Below are 15667 nucleotides of genomic sequence, written 5' to 3' on the forward strand. Positions count from 1 at the left end.
ACTTGCTTATTCAACCCTGGTGTCTCCCAAAGCAGAGAAGAAGAAACAGAATTTATGTATGAATAAGGCAAATGCCAATTCAGCTGAACCAAGGGAGAAGCAGAGGTATCTGGAGGAAATGCTGCTCGGAGATCCTAGCTTTGCTTTCAAGATGTTAATAGAGGTCGGTCAGACAGAGAGGAGATATTCAATGGAGGCAAGAAGCCATTCAGAAACACCCGTGTTCAGGAATGAGACATTATCGTCCAACCCAGGAGAAGCTCAAGGTGAAAGTGAAAAGTACCTTAGTTCCCCTCCTCAGATATTTCCTGGTCCATATTTAGTAGCTTTTCAGGAATGGAGACCTCAGTTGGCCTTGGGTCTCCCAGAAGTTAGAATCTGATTCCAATGTAAAGCCACCAACCCTTATGGGGATAAACTTAGCCATGCTTTTTATGGATTCTTCCCCTTTCCTGTGTATCCTAGTCTATGGATATGCTCCCAGAAGTTCTTCCTCTTCCTCTTCTCTTTTTTTTTCTCTTCCTGTCAACACTCTGTTTTCTCAACCCAGATGTATTTCCCACTGGAAGTACGGGCTAGAGGGGAGGGAGATGCTTCTCTGACAACTAGTGACATGTAAATGAGTTCCTAAGAAATCAGTACCTAGATTCCTTCACATTCTACTCTCTCTTCCTAAACTACTTCATTTGAAACCACGGTTGGGGGTTTAACTTACTATTTATTTGTTCTTATGGAAGTTACACATGAACATACAAGTTCTATACAAAACATAACAAAGGGGCACCTGGTGGCTCAGTGGGTTAAGCCTCTGCCTTCGGCTCAGGTCATGATCCCAGGGTTCTGGGATTGAGCCCCACATCGGGCTCTCTGCTCAACAGGGAGCCTGCTTCCCTTCCTCTCTCTCTGCCTGCCTCTCTGTCTACCTGTGATCTGTGTCTGTCAAATAAATAAATAAAAATCTTTAAAAAAAAAACATAACAAAAAAACGATTATCCCACTTGGTTTCCCACTGCTTAAAGATTACAACTCCTTTAGCTGCTTCTTCTGGCATTTGTTGCTTTTTCTAAATATTATGCCATTTCTTTCTTTCTTTTTTTTTTTTAAAGATTTTATTTATTTATTTATTTATTTATTTATTTATTTATTTGACAGACAGAGATCACAGTAGGCATAGAGGCAGAGAGAGAGAAAGGAAGCAGGCTCCCTGGTGAGCAGAGAGCCCAATTTGGGGCTCGATCCCAGGACCCTGGAATCATGACCTGAGCCGAAGGCAGAGGCTTTAACCCACTGAGCCACTCAGGAGCCCCTATCATGCCATTTCTGGATTTTTAACTGATATTAGCCACTGACTTCTATTTTAAAAATGAGGACTTAACTCTCTCATCATTCCCATAAATATGCATGTACTTTCTCCTTCCATCCTTCTAGTGCAGTGTTATTTTAGTTAGATCAATATTGAATGTTTATATTTTATGAGTGTGTAAATGTTATTTACCAGCTGTGACAGTTAGTGTACTGTTTATATTTCCTTTCTTGTATGCTTCCCCCCAAATTATCTATTTGGTTTTTTACTTAGTTGCTTATGTACTTAATGTCAATTTATTTTCATACTGTCTTTTAGAAGTAGAAATCTCTCAATATATTCAAATACAATCAGATAATTTATCAGTTTTATCAGTTTCCATTTTTTCCCCTTAGATACATGCCTCCTGAGCCTTTCATCCTCCTGTTCTAATCTGAAATGGTTGCTCTCTAAGCCTGCTGCAAAGCTATCATCCTGGGTTCTCCCTTCACCAGCAGCCTGAGGAATCCTTTTACTTATCTCCTATGCTGGATACTCTTTTTCCTGGATCCTGTGATTTTTTTTTTTCTTGGTTTACTCCTCATTTTGGTAGAGTACACCTTCAATATTTTGTAGAAAAGGGTGCATGAGGGGTGCCTGGATGGCTCAGTGGGTTAAAGCCTCTGCCTTCAGCTCAGGTCATGATTCCAGGGTCCTGGGATCGAGCCCCGCATCGGGCTCTCTGCTCTGCGGGGAGCCTGCTTCCTCCTCTCTCTCTGCCTGCCTCTCTGCCTACTTGTAATCTCTGTCTGTCAAATAAATAAATAAAATCTTTTAAAAAAAAAAGAAAAGGGTGCATGATAGGTAAGTCTTTTTCAACTCTGTATGTCTTTATTCTATTCTCAGACTTAATTGATAGCTGGGTGAAAAAAAATCTAGGTTGTTATTTTTCTTCAAATATTTGGTAATATTGCTCTATTGTCTTCTGGCTTCTAGTATTGCTGCTGACAAGTCTGAAGTCATTCTGATTCTTCACCCTTTCTGTGTGTTCTATGTGGTGTCTTGGAAGCCCCTAGGATCCTCTTTTTGACTCTAGTGTTCCGATATGTGGTGAAATGGATCTGTTCTTATTCCTTATGCTGGGCACTCAATGAGTCCCCTTCATTTTTGTTTTACTTTCCTCTCATTCTGAAATTCATATAATTCAGATGTTGGACCTCTTGAATGGATTCTTTAATTTCCTTATTTTTTCTTCTTCTACTATCCACTACTATCTTTTTTGTCCAATTTCCTGTAATATTTTTTCAGTTTTTACTTTCCAACTCTTCTATTTTTTTCTTTCAGCTATCATAGTTTTAATTTCTAAAAGCTCTTTATTATTCTCTGAATGTTTGTTTTTTATAGCTACCTGTTTTTATTCAATATTTTCTTCATCTTTAAGGATGCTAATTATAGTTTCTCTCCCATTTTCCTTTGTTCCTATAATTGTTTCTGTATCCTTGGATACTTTACTTTCTGTTTTGTTTTGTCTTAATTTTATTTTTTTTTATTTTTTTATTTTTAAAGATTTTATTTATTTATTTGACACACAGAGAGAGAGCTCACAAGTAGGCAGAGAGGCAGGCAGAGAGAGGGGGAAGCAGACTCACTGCCGAGCAGAGAGCCCGATGCGGGGCTCAATCCCAGGACCCTGAGATCATGACCTGAGCCGAAGGCAGAGGTTTAACCCACTGAGCCACCCAGGCGCCCCTTGTCTTAATTTTATATTGAGTGTTTTCTCCAATGCTTGATGATCCTTAAGTATCCACCTCTTTCCACAAGGAAGGCACTGAAAAGCTGACTGGAAGTTTGGTATGCATGTAGAAGGCTGGTTGCATTTTAAGATAACCTGATTGGATCATTTCATTATGCGATCTCTTATATGCATCTAATATTCAAGCTTTCCCCACTTCAGGGCCTTCGCATATACTGTTTCTTTTGCTTGTATATTGATTAAAATGTATTTGGCTGAAGTAACAAAAATCTGACTCAAGGCAGCTTACACAAAAACATATGGTTCTCATAGCTGGAAGCTCAGAGGTAGAACAGATGTTACAGTTGATACATCCAGTGGTCCAAGGGCATCATCAAGAACCAAGATGCCTTCTACCATTCATTTTGCTTCAACCTAAAGCTGGCCTTTCTAGGTCATAGAAGCCAGGAGTGGTAGGAGTTCTTTACTTCTTTGTTCAAGTCAGTGAGACAGAACACCATGCATACCCTCACAACAAAAACCTCTTCTGTTTGGTCTGATCAGGCCAAGTTAGGTCCCATGCTAACTCCTGAATCAATAACATTCACTAGGTGAATACTATGCAAACAAAGGCTTAGGTCTGGGCTCTTGAGCCAATCAATATTAAGAGGGATGAGTTTACTTTGATTGACTTAGCCCTTCCAGGACCACCCTTGGAATATAGGGTGGAGGGGGAGAATTTCCTAAAGCTGCACTGCTTTTCCTTCATAAGAAGGGATGTAAAGAATGTTAGGGATTCAACCATATTGCTGGAACCCTCTTCTGTTTTTCCTGCAACTGGCTCCAGGCCTCAGTTTAAATGTCATCACAGAACTGGATCTCTTCCATTAATCTTCATTCTTGAACTTTTGTTTTCTCTTTTAGCACTTAGTGCAAGTTGTAATTTTATATTGTTTGGATTACTTGTGAGTTGTCAGTTTCCTCCACTAAAATATTAACTTCCTGAGGTCAGAGACCATGTCTATTTTGTCCATCACGGAATACTCAGTGCCTAGCAGTGTCTGGCACATAATAGATGTACACTTAATATTTGATGAAGAAATGAAGGAACTCAGGAATAAATAGTATCTTCCTTTCTCAACAAGTCTCCAAAATATATCTTGATGCTGCACACTGCCATTTCTGCTGCCACCATTTCAGCTCAAGTAGCTGTCTTCTCTCCTTCATGTAATGGACATCTTTTGTTTTATCTGTCTCCATTTTCCTTTCTTCAGGAACAAATTCCCTTTCTTTGAAAAACCTGTTCCTTCACATACTCATCATGTGGGGCTATTTATATCCTGCCATTATATCCTACCTTACACCTACCTCCTTATCATAAGGTTAGATACCCAACCTATTACAGACCTATCCTGGAATTTTAAAAACTAAAACTAAAGAGATTCAGACCTCTCTCAAGCAAGCTATGAGATGTGAGGGCAGGTACCAGAGGTGGCCATTTCCTGTCATGTCAAGGGATCTGGGACTGAGAGGATGAAACAAAGATAAGAGACAGGGCGGGGTGGGGGGGCATTCCCTGTTAGCTTGTGGTTCTTGATAGGCTAGCCTCAGGGAGCAGGACCTTAGGGCCTTCACATATGATATCCCCTCCCCTGAAATGTTCTCCCTGCCTCTCTTCCATTGGCCTGGCTGACTCCTCCTTTTTGCTTCAGCTCAAATGTTACTTGCTTCACTTCCCTAATCAAAGTTAGGGTCTACAGAACCCTTCACAGAACTAGCAGTACTATGATTTCTTACCAGGACAGGTGGAAGAACTGTTCACAGATAGTCTTCATTCAGATTATACTGAGACCTGTTTTGCTGGGTAGGTGCTTATGCTGTGTACCCTGTTAAATATTTTGAATATCATCCTTGCGTAGAATCTGTTATCTTCTCTCACAATCAATTTGCATATATATATATATATATATATATATATATATATATATATACACATATATACACACACAAGCTGATTCCTGCCTACACTATATGTTATATATATATATGTATGTATGTGTATATATATTTATTTTTTTGCTTTTTTTGTCACTGTATACCTAATGTCTAAACAATAGTTGACACATAGTTGGTGCACAACACAGTATGTGTTGAAAGAATGAGTGAATTTTTGGGGCAAGTCCTGGGAAAATTAGATGGAGGGGTGTGGCAACCAGTCCATGTTCTGACAGGATTGGAAACAGACTCTTAGTCATGGGGGTAGGGTGGGGTGAGTTGATAAGAGGAGACTGGTTATAAGGCTGTTCTACTCTCTCACCCACCTGAAATGCTGGAGTTGATAAGCAGGTAGCAGGTGCCAAAGAGAACTTGCTTCCTCATCCTATACTATTTCACTCACAATGTGGCTCCGTTTTCTTCATGGGCCTGGTTCTGTAGTCTCTTTACATGCAAAGGGACCCAAGTGGCTTGGCTTCATTGGGAACCTTAGAGTGGTAGACTAGACAGCCCAAATTCTGCTTAAGAGTTGTGGTCAAACTGCTGCTGCAGGTCTGCAGGTGATGTCCCCACCCTTCAAGTCAGTTTCCTCATTTTCCAACTTTGTGTCTGGGGTCCTTAAATTTTGCCTTACATCCTTCTCTGTTTCAGAGCTTCATCTCTATAATTTATTTCCTCTCAATTTTGTGATGAGTTTAAATGGAGGTATTTTCCCTTCCCCTTGGCTATTGGCCACAGATTCAGTTCTGGGTCTTTCATGAAATGGCAGCTGGCTTCCCCCAGAGCCAGTGATCCAAGAGAGAGAGGAAAGTGGAAGCCACAATGTCTTTTATGATTTAACATCAGAAGTGACGTATCAGGGGGACCTAGGTGGCTCAGTCAGTTAAATGTCTGCCCTTTGCTCAGGTCATGATCCTGGAGTCTCATATCAGGCTCCCTGCTCAGTGCGGAGCCTGCTTCTCCCTCTCCCTCTGCTCCTCTCCCAGCTCATGCTCTCTCTCTTGCTCTCTGAAATAAAATACTAAAAAAAAGTGATATATCATCACTTCTGCCATATTCTATTGGTCGCAGACCAACCTTGATTCAGTGTGGCAAGGACTTCACTAGGATATAGATACCAGGAGGAAAGGATCATTGGAGGCCATTTCAGATATTGGCTCAGGAGGGTTAGAGGAATGTAGAGAAAGAAAAGGAAGTTTTAGGACTTGGAAGAAGGGAGATGGAGGAGACATTAACCAAATGCCTATTATGGGCCAACCCTTTGGTATCTGTATTAATCTCTTCCACAATGCTAAGGGTTAGAGATTATTCCCATTTTTCATATAAAGGAATTGAAACATGGAGGAAATAAGGGTCTAAAATCAAATCCAGTATGTAGCAGAGTCAGGATTTGTACAAAGTTATATATGGCACCAATGTTGATCTAGTACATTTAGTATGTACCAAAGGGTGGGACATATGGCACTTGTGGTGTGAGAAATAATTTTAGGTAGTATGGAGACATAGCATTAAGTAACACTGAAAATATAAAAATTATTGTTAATCTGTATCAAGAGAAAGTTTTAGTTTCAAAGACATATGCCATATTACCTCTCTAAAGCTTGTTAATTTATCTTTTTAAGAAAGAGAGGGCAGGCCCCAGGCTCAGCATCGTTGACAATGATATTATTTTGGTAGAATTTGATAATATATTTCATTTTCATTGTATTGAATTTTGACTTTGAAAGTTACTTTCTGTTTGTGGTCAGGTGATACCAATTTTAAATTTACTAAAGGATTATGAAGTTTGATTTATAACTTTTATTTAAGTTTGGTACTTTTTTTTTTTTAAGATTTTATTTATTTACTCGTCAGAGAGAGAAAGAGAGAGCACAGGCAGGCAGAGTGGCAGCAGAGGCAGAGGGAGAAGCAGGCTCCCTGCAGAGCAAGGAGCCTGATGTGGGACTCAATCCCAGAACGCTGGGATCACGACCTGAGTGAGCGGAAGGAAGCCGCTTGACCAACTGAGCCACCCAGGCGTCCCATAAGTTTGGTACATTTTAAGTAATAGTAGTTCAAGTGATACTTTGGCTTGGCAAAAACTGTGAGGATGGCACTGAGCTTCATTGCCTTCCCATCAGGTCTATGTTGAGGGGGAAGCTAGTCTGAAGTACCAGACTCAGCTCCGTTTTGCTATGAGCACCAACTGGAGAGAATCACATAATAAAATTTACAAACAGTCCTTTCCTGTGATATTTCCTAAGCATTTCTCCTTTATCCAATGAAATCCTCAGGACTGGTGGGGAGGATTGTAGACAGTGGAGCTGGGGAGGAGAATGAGTTTAATGCCCAGGCTTCCTGCCTTATTCTTTCATAAGCCAGTAGTATACTGGGGAAACGTCCAGAGGGAGAAATGTTCACAGTATGTGCATTTCCCAGTCTCTTAGTCTCTGATCCAACTCCATAGTCTGTGATTTTCGGGTTCTCCAAAATTTCCAAACTATTGTCATCTTCCCATTCAATATTTCTGTGGGAAACGAACAGGACTAAAGTTTTAGGACACACGGATGTGGCTGCTAGTTTCTGTGGGAGGGGTTTGCGGTGAGGGTACAATGTAGTTGGAAGGGGGTTTCTGAAAGTTACGTTTGTACCTGACTTTACCTTATAGGTGAACAACTCGTGTCTACATAGGTGGTTACTGGGGGATAAATCCTGAGTAACAGGGCCAAGTACTGATAATACAGAAGTACCAGAGTCCTGATAATACAGAACAGAGTAAACCATTACGGCCCCCCAAAACCCCGCCCTCCATTCCCTACCGTTCCCCTTGGGCGAGTTTGTCGGCGTCCCAAACGGACCCCGCATGAAATCACTCTGCCAAGTCACGTGCTCGAGCCCGCGGGAACGCCACATCGCCAGCCGCACCCCTCCACCCCCACCCTGCCCACGTGACCCGGCCTACTTTCTCCCCGCCCGACCCAACGCCTAGCTCAGGAAGCCCCGCCCCACGCAGCGCACTCGGCCTGCGAACCTCCGCCCCATATCCGCCCGGGCTGAAGCGTGGCTCGCAGCCCCACGTGTTTCTTTCTGTCCAATGAGAGACTGAGCCCAGGCTCAAAGGGGCGGGGAGGAAAGGACGACTTCGTTACGCTTGGAGAAGGGGGCGGGGCCTGCAACGTCGGACAGAACGAGGGGACGCAACGGAGGCAGGCCGGAGCCGCTGCCGTCGCCATGACCCGTGAGCACTGAGACCCTCTCTTCTTACCCCTTTCTCCCCGTCCACCCTAAACACGACTGCCGAATCTTGGCCGTGACCTCCTCCTGGCTTCCCCAGCAGGGCCTTTCTCTGGAAACGCTTTTTGAGACCCTCACACTCGGCGCCGGAAATCGGCCTTTTGCCCACCGCCACTTCTTGAGAACCCCCTCCCCCTTCTCCCGCTCCAGTCAAGCAAAGGCCCTCCGCGACCTTCCGCGCCGTGGCGAAAAGCCCCGCGCTGGTGATAGGCCCAGAGACCCCTACTCCAGGTCGCAGCCCATCCCCCACAGAGACCCAAACTGTCCACACATCACCACCAGTCTGGAACCCCGTGCCGCCCCGAAACTCGAAACACGCGGGCTCCTCGGAACCGTTGTTCTTCCACCTCCCAGTCTGACCTGCCCCGTGGCAGCTTGCCATCAGCAACCCCCATCCTCCTGCCCCACTCAGTAGGCTAGGCCCCAAAATGGGCCGGTGTCGGGACCGAGGAATAAGCGCTGGACCCTGCTGGTGTCCGGGTGAGGGAGGAGGGTCGCCTGTGTGTGGCCATAAAGGCCCCCTGCGCCTCACCTTTTACCTTCTTTCTTTAGGCGGTAACCAGCGCGAGCTCGCCCGCCAGAAGAATATGAAAAAGCAGAGCGACTCGGTTAAGGGAAAGCGCCGAGATGACGGGCTTTCTGCTGCCGCCCGCAAGCAGAGGTAGCCCCAGGGAGGGGAAGGGAAGGGAGGGGAGGGGTGAGACCTGGGCTAGACCGAGGGTTGTACCAGGAAAGAGAGCTACCTCAGGGTGTACGTCTGGACTAGTGAGGGGCAGAGTGCATTGCTTCCTCTAGAGTTTTGTTTCCTCCCCACCCTCTAAATTGTTAGCTCACAGCCTGACAGGAAGGGACTGGGGCGGGTGCCTGCCCTCGGTTGATTTCTGAGTGCCCCGGAGTCTGACCTTAAGGGCAAGGGCAGGGAGCTTCACATTTCAAATGCAGTAGTGGTTATGACAGCACGGTACTTACGGCCCTCTTTGGTGTTCAGTTTCTCCTCCCTTCTCCCAACCTTCTCAGTGGTGTTGCTGGGTGTGGTACTCAGCAAAGAATAGCCTTGGGCCTGTGTGGCCAGACTTCTGACCCCTTAGGCAACAGCCAGATAGAGACTGATTGCCTTTTAAGCCTCAGCTCTCTTCCTCTTGTTCTCCTAGGGTGGGAATACAGCAGGCACACGCTGAATTTTGTCCCATCCACTTCCATCTTATCCTTTGTGCCCTTCATCCCCCTGCATCTTGTCCTTTTTGCCCTCTGGTACCTCCCAGTGCCCCATCATCTCTACCCCCAGGGACTCGGAGATCATGCAGCAGAAGCAGAAAAAGGCAAACGAGAAGAAGGAGGAACCCAAGTAGCTTTGTGGCTTCGTGTCCAACCCTCTTGCCCTTCGCCTGTGTGCCTGGAGCCAGTCCCACCACGCTCGCGTTTTCTCCTGTAGTGCTCACAGGTCCCAGCACCGATGGCATTCCCTTTGCCCTGAGTCTGCAGCGGGTCCCTTTTGTGCTTCCTTCCCCTCAGGTAGCCTCTCTCCCCCTGGGCCACGCCTGGGGGTGAGGGGGTTACCCCTTCCCAGTGTTTTTTATTCCTGTGGGGCTCACCCCAAAGTATTAAAAGTAGCTTTGTAATTTCTTGAGCGCCTGGTTTGACTGGGGATTTGGGGGGATGGGGATGGAGGAATGGCTGCCCTTTTCCACCAAAAGGGGAGAGAACTTTAGATTCTAAAAGGTTGTAGATATATAGACTAAGTGAAACATCACAGAGGAAATTCTTTATTTTACTACAACAAACAGACAAGTACTCCAAGTATGTGGTAGAGGAATCCTCTAAGAACTTTAGGAACTTCTTTTCTGTGATTTTTGTCCCCCACCCAGACCTTGAACACCATCCCAAGGATGGAGTTGAGGGTCTAAGAAGGAAGGCTTCAAGACCTAAGTTTATGCCCCTCTTTCTCATTCTTCCTCATTTTGCTCGCCTGAAACTTTGCTTGAAAGTTGGCCCCCAAATCCTGCTGCTCACTGACTTCCCACGGTCAGTTGCTCTCTAGTGTTCACATTCTCTTCTGTTCTGTCATTCTTCATGGAATGAGGGTGGTTTTTGTCTTCCCACTTCCTTTGACCTCAAGATCAGGATAAAACCTAGGGTGGTCTCTGTTTCTTTCTTTCTGTGTCCTGGCTTGTTCTGGGCTGCTTATCTCCCTGTGCCCAGGGCTGAACTGCTTGTTTTTCTTTTTATCTCCAAGGGTAGAGCCAAGTAAGTCTTCAGTCCCTGTTGGTCTTTCCCTGCCCCCATCTCCACTGTGAGAGCCAGGAAAGGGCTAGTGCCGCACTGTCTGCTGGGATCAGCAGTGGTTCCTGAGCTGCTGACTTGGGAGTTAGGTTCTTGAGCTGGGGTAAAGATGTAACACTAGCTCCAGTGAGTGAGACACTCTGCCCATGGCATTAGAGTATGTATGGCCACTATCTCCTGTTCAAAAATAGTACTGACTAAAAGGGGAGATAACTGCCCATTGTGTCCTTGAGGTACCTGCTGGGCTGGGCAGTTCCTGAGTCAAGACAGGGAGTATGACCTTAAGGGAACCCCAGTTAACAGTACCTGGACTGAGTATTTGTTACCTTGCAGTACTTATGCGAAGGCCGGGTCCCCTGAATGTAGGAGGTGGCTGGGAGTCCTGGGTGGGGGACCAACAGAGTGGTACCAATAGCAGCCCAAGATAGAGGAGTACACAGGCCCAGCATGAGGCAACCTTGACCCAAAAGGTAGCCCAGCTACCCTTGGTGAAGGTCTTTTCCAGTTCTGCTCCCTCATAGCTGTGAAACCAAAGTCTCTGGTTAGAGAATACATAGGACCTTACCTTTCAGACCTGTCCTACCTCCCCACCAAAGATAATGGTGGACCCATGTGTCACCTGAGAACCCTTAGGACTGGCCTTAAATTGCTCTTCCTAAAACAGGTTTTCAGGAGTATATATATCCCAGGCCCACTTCCATCCTACCTGAACCAGTTGGTAAGGGTAACCATGACATAGAGTGATGCAAGGAAGAAGAGAAAATGGAAGGCAGAATAGCTGTAGGAGAGATGCTGGGCTTGTGCTGGAGGAGCTGGAGAGGTGTCTCGGTCAGCTGGCCTGACAGCCCCACCCCTCTGGCCTGGAGAGAGGGAAGGACTGCTAGCAGCAGTATGGCTGAAACACTTCTTCCCTCCTCCCCCAGTTTCTTTTGTGAAGGCGCTCCAGGGCTCTTTGGCACTCTGCAGAAATCTACACTTTTTTAGGGACATTCTTAATGACACTCACCTTCCTTTGGTTTCACTGTTTCAGGGCAGCAGAAACAGAGTGAGGGCTTCTGTAAAACAAAAGGCAGCATGTTTTGGAATGACTTTTTAAAGAATGTGAGGGTATTAATACAGGAAATTCTGCTTTGAAAAGATTAGTCTGGCGTAAAAAGTGGAGGCACGCCTGGGTTCAAATTCTAGCTCCAGCATATAACTGGCTATGAAAACTTTGGTAAGATGTTTAACCTTTTGTGCCTCAACTTCTCCATTTGTAAAATGGAGCAAATACCTACCTCACAGGGTTGTTGTGAGGATTAAATTAAATGAGATGATGAATGTAAAGTAGCACAGTGCTTAGCACATTGTGGGTACTTAATAAAAGGTAACAGCAGCTAGAATCTGAGCATTCTGGGTAGAGGTTGGTAGGATGTGTGTGTATCTTTGTCTGTGTGTGAGGGGGGAACGGCATTGGGGCTGTTGAGCTCTCCATCCTCACCTGGAACTTGTAGCTGTAAACCTTGACAATCCACAAGGGCCCAAATACCTCAGCCAGGTAGGAAGCCTCATTGCTGAGAAAGAAGAGACAGTTCTCAAGCAGGTCCAGTCAAATAGCAGGAGGATTGCCTGAGCGTATGTACTGTTAGCTGGTCCATATTGGTAATCCTCAGGAGGGTATTCTATTTCAAGAGCCTGTTTCCCCCAAATATTTATAAATCTCATCATGTGAGGGCCCTAAAACCTTTGTACATATTTTTAATTCTCAAGTCATTCTCCCTACCCCCTTCATCTAATACAGATCATCTGACAAGTGCTATTTTTAGAAATTGTTTCTGTTTATGGGGAACTTCCCTCACTCTTGTCTTGCTCTAAAGTTCAAATAAACCATGGTCCCAGACAGTCTCCTGACCATCCTTCTCTGTCCTGGGTATTCTCCCTTCTCTCATACCTCTCCCCTTGATACCTTACGCACCAAGCAAAAAGGACACAAGTATACATGATGCCAGCACTTAGCACTGCCAGATAAGTATCTGGTGTTTGCGATTCCACTTTACTTAGGCCAGGGAGGCACAGAGTGTGATTTTGTCCTTCAAGGAATACTGAGAAGGGGAAACAAGAAAGGTGGTAAGAACAAAGAGCTAAGTATTTGGCAGGAACAAAAAAAGTTTTAACCTGGGGAGTCCAGGTCTGGTCCTTACCATTCTCTGGAGGACGGCTGGACAGTGCAGAGAAAGTCAGGTACATGATATAGCAGCTGATGATAGAGGCTTGTAGAAGGCCAGAACGGGGTTGCCCTGGGGAGAATGGAGATCATTGCTTTTGTCTACAGAGAAGAAGTTTCTTCCACTCAAACCCCAATCTATACTTCTCCCTACCCTTAGGAGGAAGCAGGCAATTGACTAAGATTAGGGAAGCTAATGAATTTTTCTATACTAAAGGCCTTCTAGATTTGGAATGTTGCAAGGCATGTACCCACTGAGGCGTATGCAGGGAGCGATGGAGAGAAAGGAGAGGAGGCCACAGAAACAAAGGTGCAGACTAAGCAGCATCTTGTTGAGTAGGCAGCCAGCTGGGTGTGTGTAGTGGCGGAACAGGAGTGCAGCTGCCACACCTGTCATGCTGTAGAATCCCAGGGTGGCCAGCAGTACCGCCAAGAACCAGCAGCAGTCTTGGGCTGCACCAGTCTGCCTAAGGGTAGGAGGTGGACAGTGGCTTGGGGCTCCAACTCTTCTTGCGCATTACTATTCCCCCTCTTCCAGAACACTGGTGTTACTACCCATCCCACCTAGCCCACAGAGTCATGTTTCTGAACTTTTTGGTACTGCTTAGTGGGAAGTTAGGGACCACTGACCTGTCATGCCTTTTGTTCGACCACACTGGGTTGGACAACCTTCCCAGGTCAGACAACCTTCCCAGGAAGACCCTTTAGGGTTAGGTGCACCTTACCAGTTTTTGTTCCAGGAATGGGCAAAGGCTGTGATAAGCACCAACTGCAGCAGGATGAATGTGAAGCCTCCACAGATGCCAATGTAATGCCAGGCTGCAAGTAGGTGGCACCAGTGGGAAAATGTAGCTGACCATGTCATTACTCCTGTTTTTTTTTCCCTACCCTCACTTTTTCTTAGAACATCTATTAGCTTACGCCTGCTGATTAGGATATGAGATGGAAGGTACCTGGGAAGAGATGCTCATCGGGGATGCAGAAGGCAACAGCACAGAGACCTAGCAGGAACAGCAGTTTGAGGAGCCAGAAGCTGGTTAGGAGACAAAACAAGACTCAAGAAAAGGCAAAGGAGAAAGCAAAACTATAGGAAAGGGGAGAGAAGAGACAACTAAATATAGGAAGGGAGGATCCAGTCCCATGTGAGAGGGTCTGGAAACAGGCCCATCCTAGCCTATTCCAAATTCTCTCAGATACCACGTAATAACATCTGGACAATGTTTCACAGTTGACAAAGGGTTTGCATATAATAACCCCACAATTAGCTTCATTTTAAAAATTAGATGTTCAAAGAGGGTAAGTACATGGGGCTCATGGTCACACAGTAAGTATGGCGGAAGCAGGAACTTAAAGCTTTTTTTGGAGTTTTTACACACTTTATCTTGGAATTTCCTTTACTCAGCTTATGCTTACTTCCCTCCTCATCCTTACCCCACCCAAAGTGTATATACACAAACCTGTTATGGAGCTGTGCCCTCAGGCTGGTGGGGGAATGGAGCTGGACAAGTAGCACGGCCTGCAGCAGGTGGAAGGTGGCAGTTCCTGCACATACTCGGTACACAGCTCCAGAGCCACTGAGCACTGGGCAATGAGGGTGGCCAAACAGATGGGCACACAACCCTGAGGGCATCTGGATCTGGAGGGAGAGTGCATGTGAGAAATGGCAGGGCAAATCATCATGTATAGAGAGGTACCTGTTTCTCATGGGTATATCCATTCACTTGTCCCTTACCCCCAGTCTGAATCTTTTGTCTGAGGGTTTCTTCTTTTTCTCCTTTTCCTGTTGGCAACCCGAACCCTCTCACTTACCCCATGTTCCTTCCCCCAGACCTTTTCCACTACTCTCTTTGACAGCAGGAGGCAGCAGACTGCTGAGGACCCCAGATGGAGGAGGATGTAGAACAGGCGGCTACAAGTAGATTCTGTGACAAGGGGGCACCTAGAATGGCAGCAGCAGGTACAGGGAACAGGCCCACAGCAGGACACCTGGGGGTTGAGCAACAAGATGGAGATTTGCTGAGGAAAAGCTTACATTAATATATGCATTAGATTAACCCATGAGGCTGAATTCCAAAATTTCCCTTTCCCTTTTCTTCTCTCCTTTTACTCAGGAATTATGAGAATCTGGTTCCAAGCTATTTAGGATTGCCTTCCACTGACATCAAGTAGAGCTTTGATCCTAAGAGATGATGCAGGCTTGAGCAGACCTTCCTAAAAGCCTAAGTCACACCTGGCCTCTCACCTTTCTGTAAACCTACAGATCTGGTACTGGGAAGTGGAAGGAGAGGTTTAATGATCCTAGTCTCAGGGGCAAAGAAACGGAAAGGCTTCCGAGGTGAAAGGAATGCCTATCATTTTTATTCGCTCCTGTGGGTTTTCCTCCCCAGCTTCAGTTACCATTCCCTTACATTTTTTTCAGATAGTTCTTGATCAGGGGACCTTTCAAGCCCCTCTGCCCAAGTATACGCTCACCTGATAGAAGGGAGGATTCACCATAATACTGCTGACTTCAGTGCGTTGTGCCAGGCGGAGGGAGGTGCTGGGGCCTGTGACAGCCTTTGCACCCGCCATCCTTGTCCCAGGGATTAGGCCTAGGTCTACCAGATGGAAGGTAGATGAGAAAGTAGCAGCTTTCGTTTGTCCTCCGCCATGGGCTGCCACAGTGATGGGGGTGGTCACCCACTCTAAAGAAGAACGGGGACGGACATCAGGAAAAGAACACCGACCTCCAGGATGTGATGAATGCAAATGTCGATGTAAAGCTACTCTTTCTCCAGGGCCTTTGGGCCACACAGGCTGTTCTCTCCAGATTGGGGAGCAGTTTGCAAATCTGGCCTCTAGTGGATTAGCATTCCTAATTGGTTTAGGTTTAGACGTCATCCTTCCTGGTTGAACGGAATTG

The 15667-nt window shown here is 45.7% G+C and overlaps 3 protein-coding genes across 6 annotated transcripts; 1 reads left to right on the top strand and 2 right to left on the bottom strand.

Annotated features, from left to right (window-relative positions):
* Nucleotides 1-8144: 8144 nt before the first annotated feature.
* LOC111138924 (small EDRK-rich factor 2) lies at nucleotides 8145-9905 on the top strand. 4 transcript variants are annotated; one of them, XM_022490925.1, is made up of 3 exons: nucleotides 8145-8226; nucleotides 8835-8943; nucleotides 9434-9905. In XM_022490925.1, the coding sequence occupies exons 1-3, from the start codon at nucleotides 8220-8222 to the stop codon at nucleotides 9828-9830; spliced, it is 513 nt and encodes a 170-aa protein (XP_022346633.1). In that variant the 5' UTR covers nucleotides 8145-8219; the 3' UTR covers nucleotides 9831-9905. The 4 variants fall into 4 exon arrangements, with proteins under 4 accessions (XP_022346633.1, XP_022346641.1, XP_022346661.1 ...); XM_022490933.1 differs by having other exon boundaries at nucleotides 9545-9905; XM_022490953.1 differs by having other exon boundaries at nucleotides 9568-9905.
* A 378-nt stretch (nucleotides 9906-10283) lies between these two features.
* Nucleotides 10284-13736, bottom strand: LOC111138911 (serine incorporator 4-like). Its single transcript, XM_022490900.1, has 8 exons — nucleotides 13719-13736; nucleotides 13491-13584; nucleotides 12743-12838; nucleotides 12517-12643; nucleotides 12043-12115; nucleotides 11569-11617; nucleotides 11269-11422; nucleotides 10284-11083 (listed from the first exon to the last, which is right to left on the bottom strand). The coding sequence occupies exons 1-8, from the start codon at nucleotides 13734-13736 to the stop codon at nucleotides 10885-10887; spliced, it is 810 nt and encodes a 269-aa protein (XP_022346608.1). The 3' UTR covers nucleotides 10284-10884.
* A 607-nt stretch (nucleotides 13737-14343) lies between these two features.
* Nucleotides 14344-15665, bottom strand: LOC111138915. The gene is made up of 2 exons (XM_022490913.1): nucleotides 15238-15665; nucleotides 14344-14751 (listed from the first exon to the last, which is right to left on the bottom strand). The coding sequence occupies exons 1-2, from the start codon at nucleotides 15643-15645 to the stop codon at nucleotides 14494-14496; spliced, it is 666 nt and encodes a 221-aa protein (XP_022346621.1). The 5' UTR covers nucleotides 15646-15665; the 3' UTR covers nucleotides 14344-14493.
* Nucleotides 15666-15667: the final 2 nt, after the last annotated feature.

Source organism: Enhydra lutris, unplaced genomic scaffold, assembly GCF_002288905.1.
Source record: "Enhydra lutris kenyoni isolate GAN:26980312 unplaced genomic scaffold, ASM228890v2 scaffoldscaffold4, whole genome shotgun sequence".
Classification (NCBI taxonomy): domain Eukaryota; kingdom Metazoa; phylum Chordata; class Mammalia; order Carnivora; family Mustelidae; genus Enhydra; species Enhydra lutris.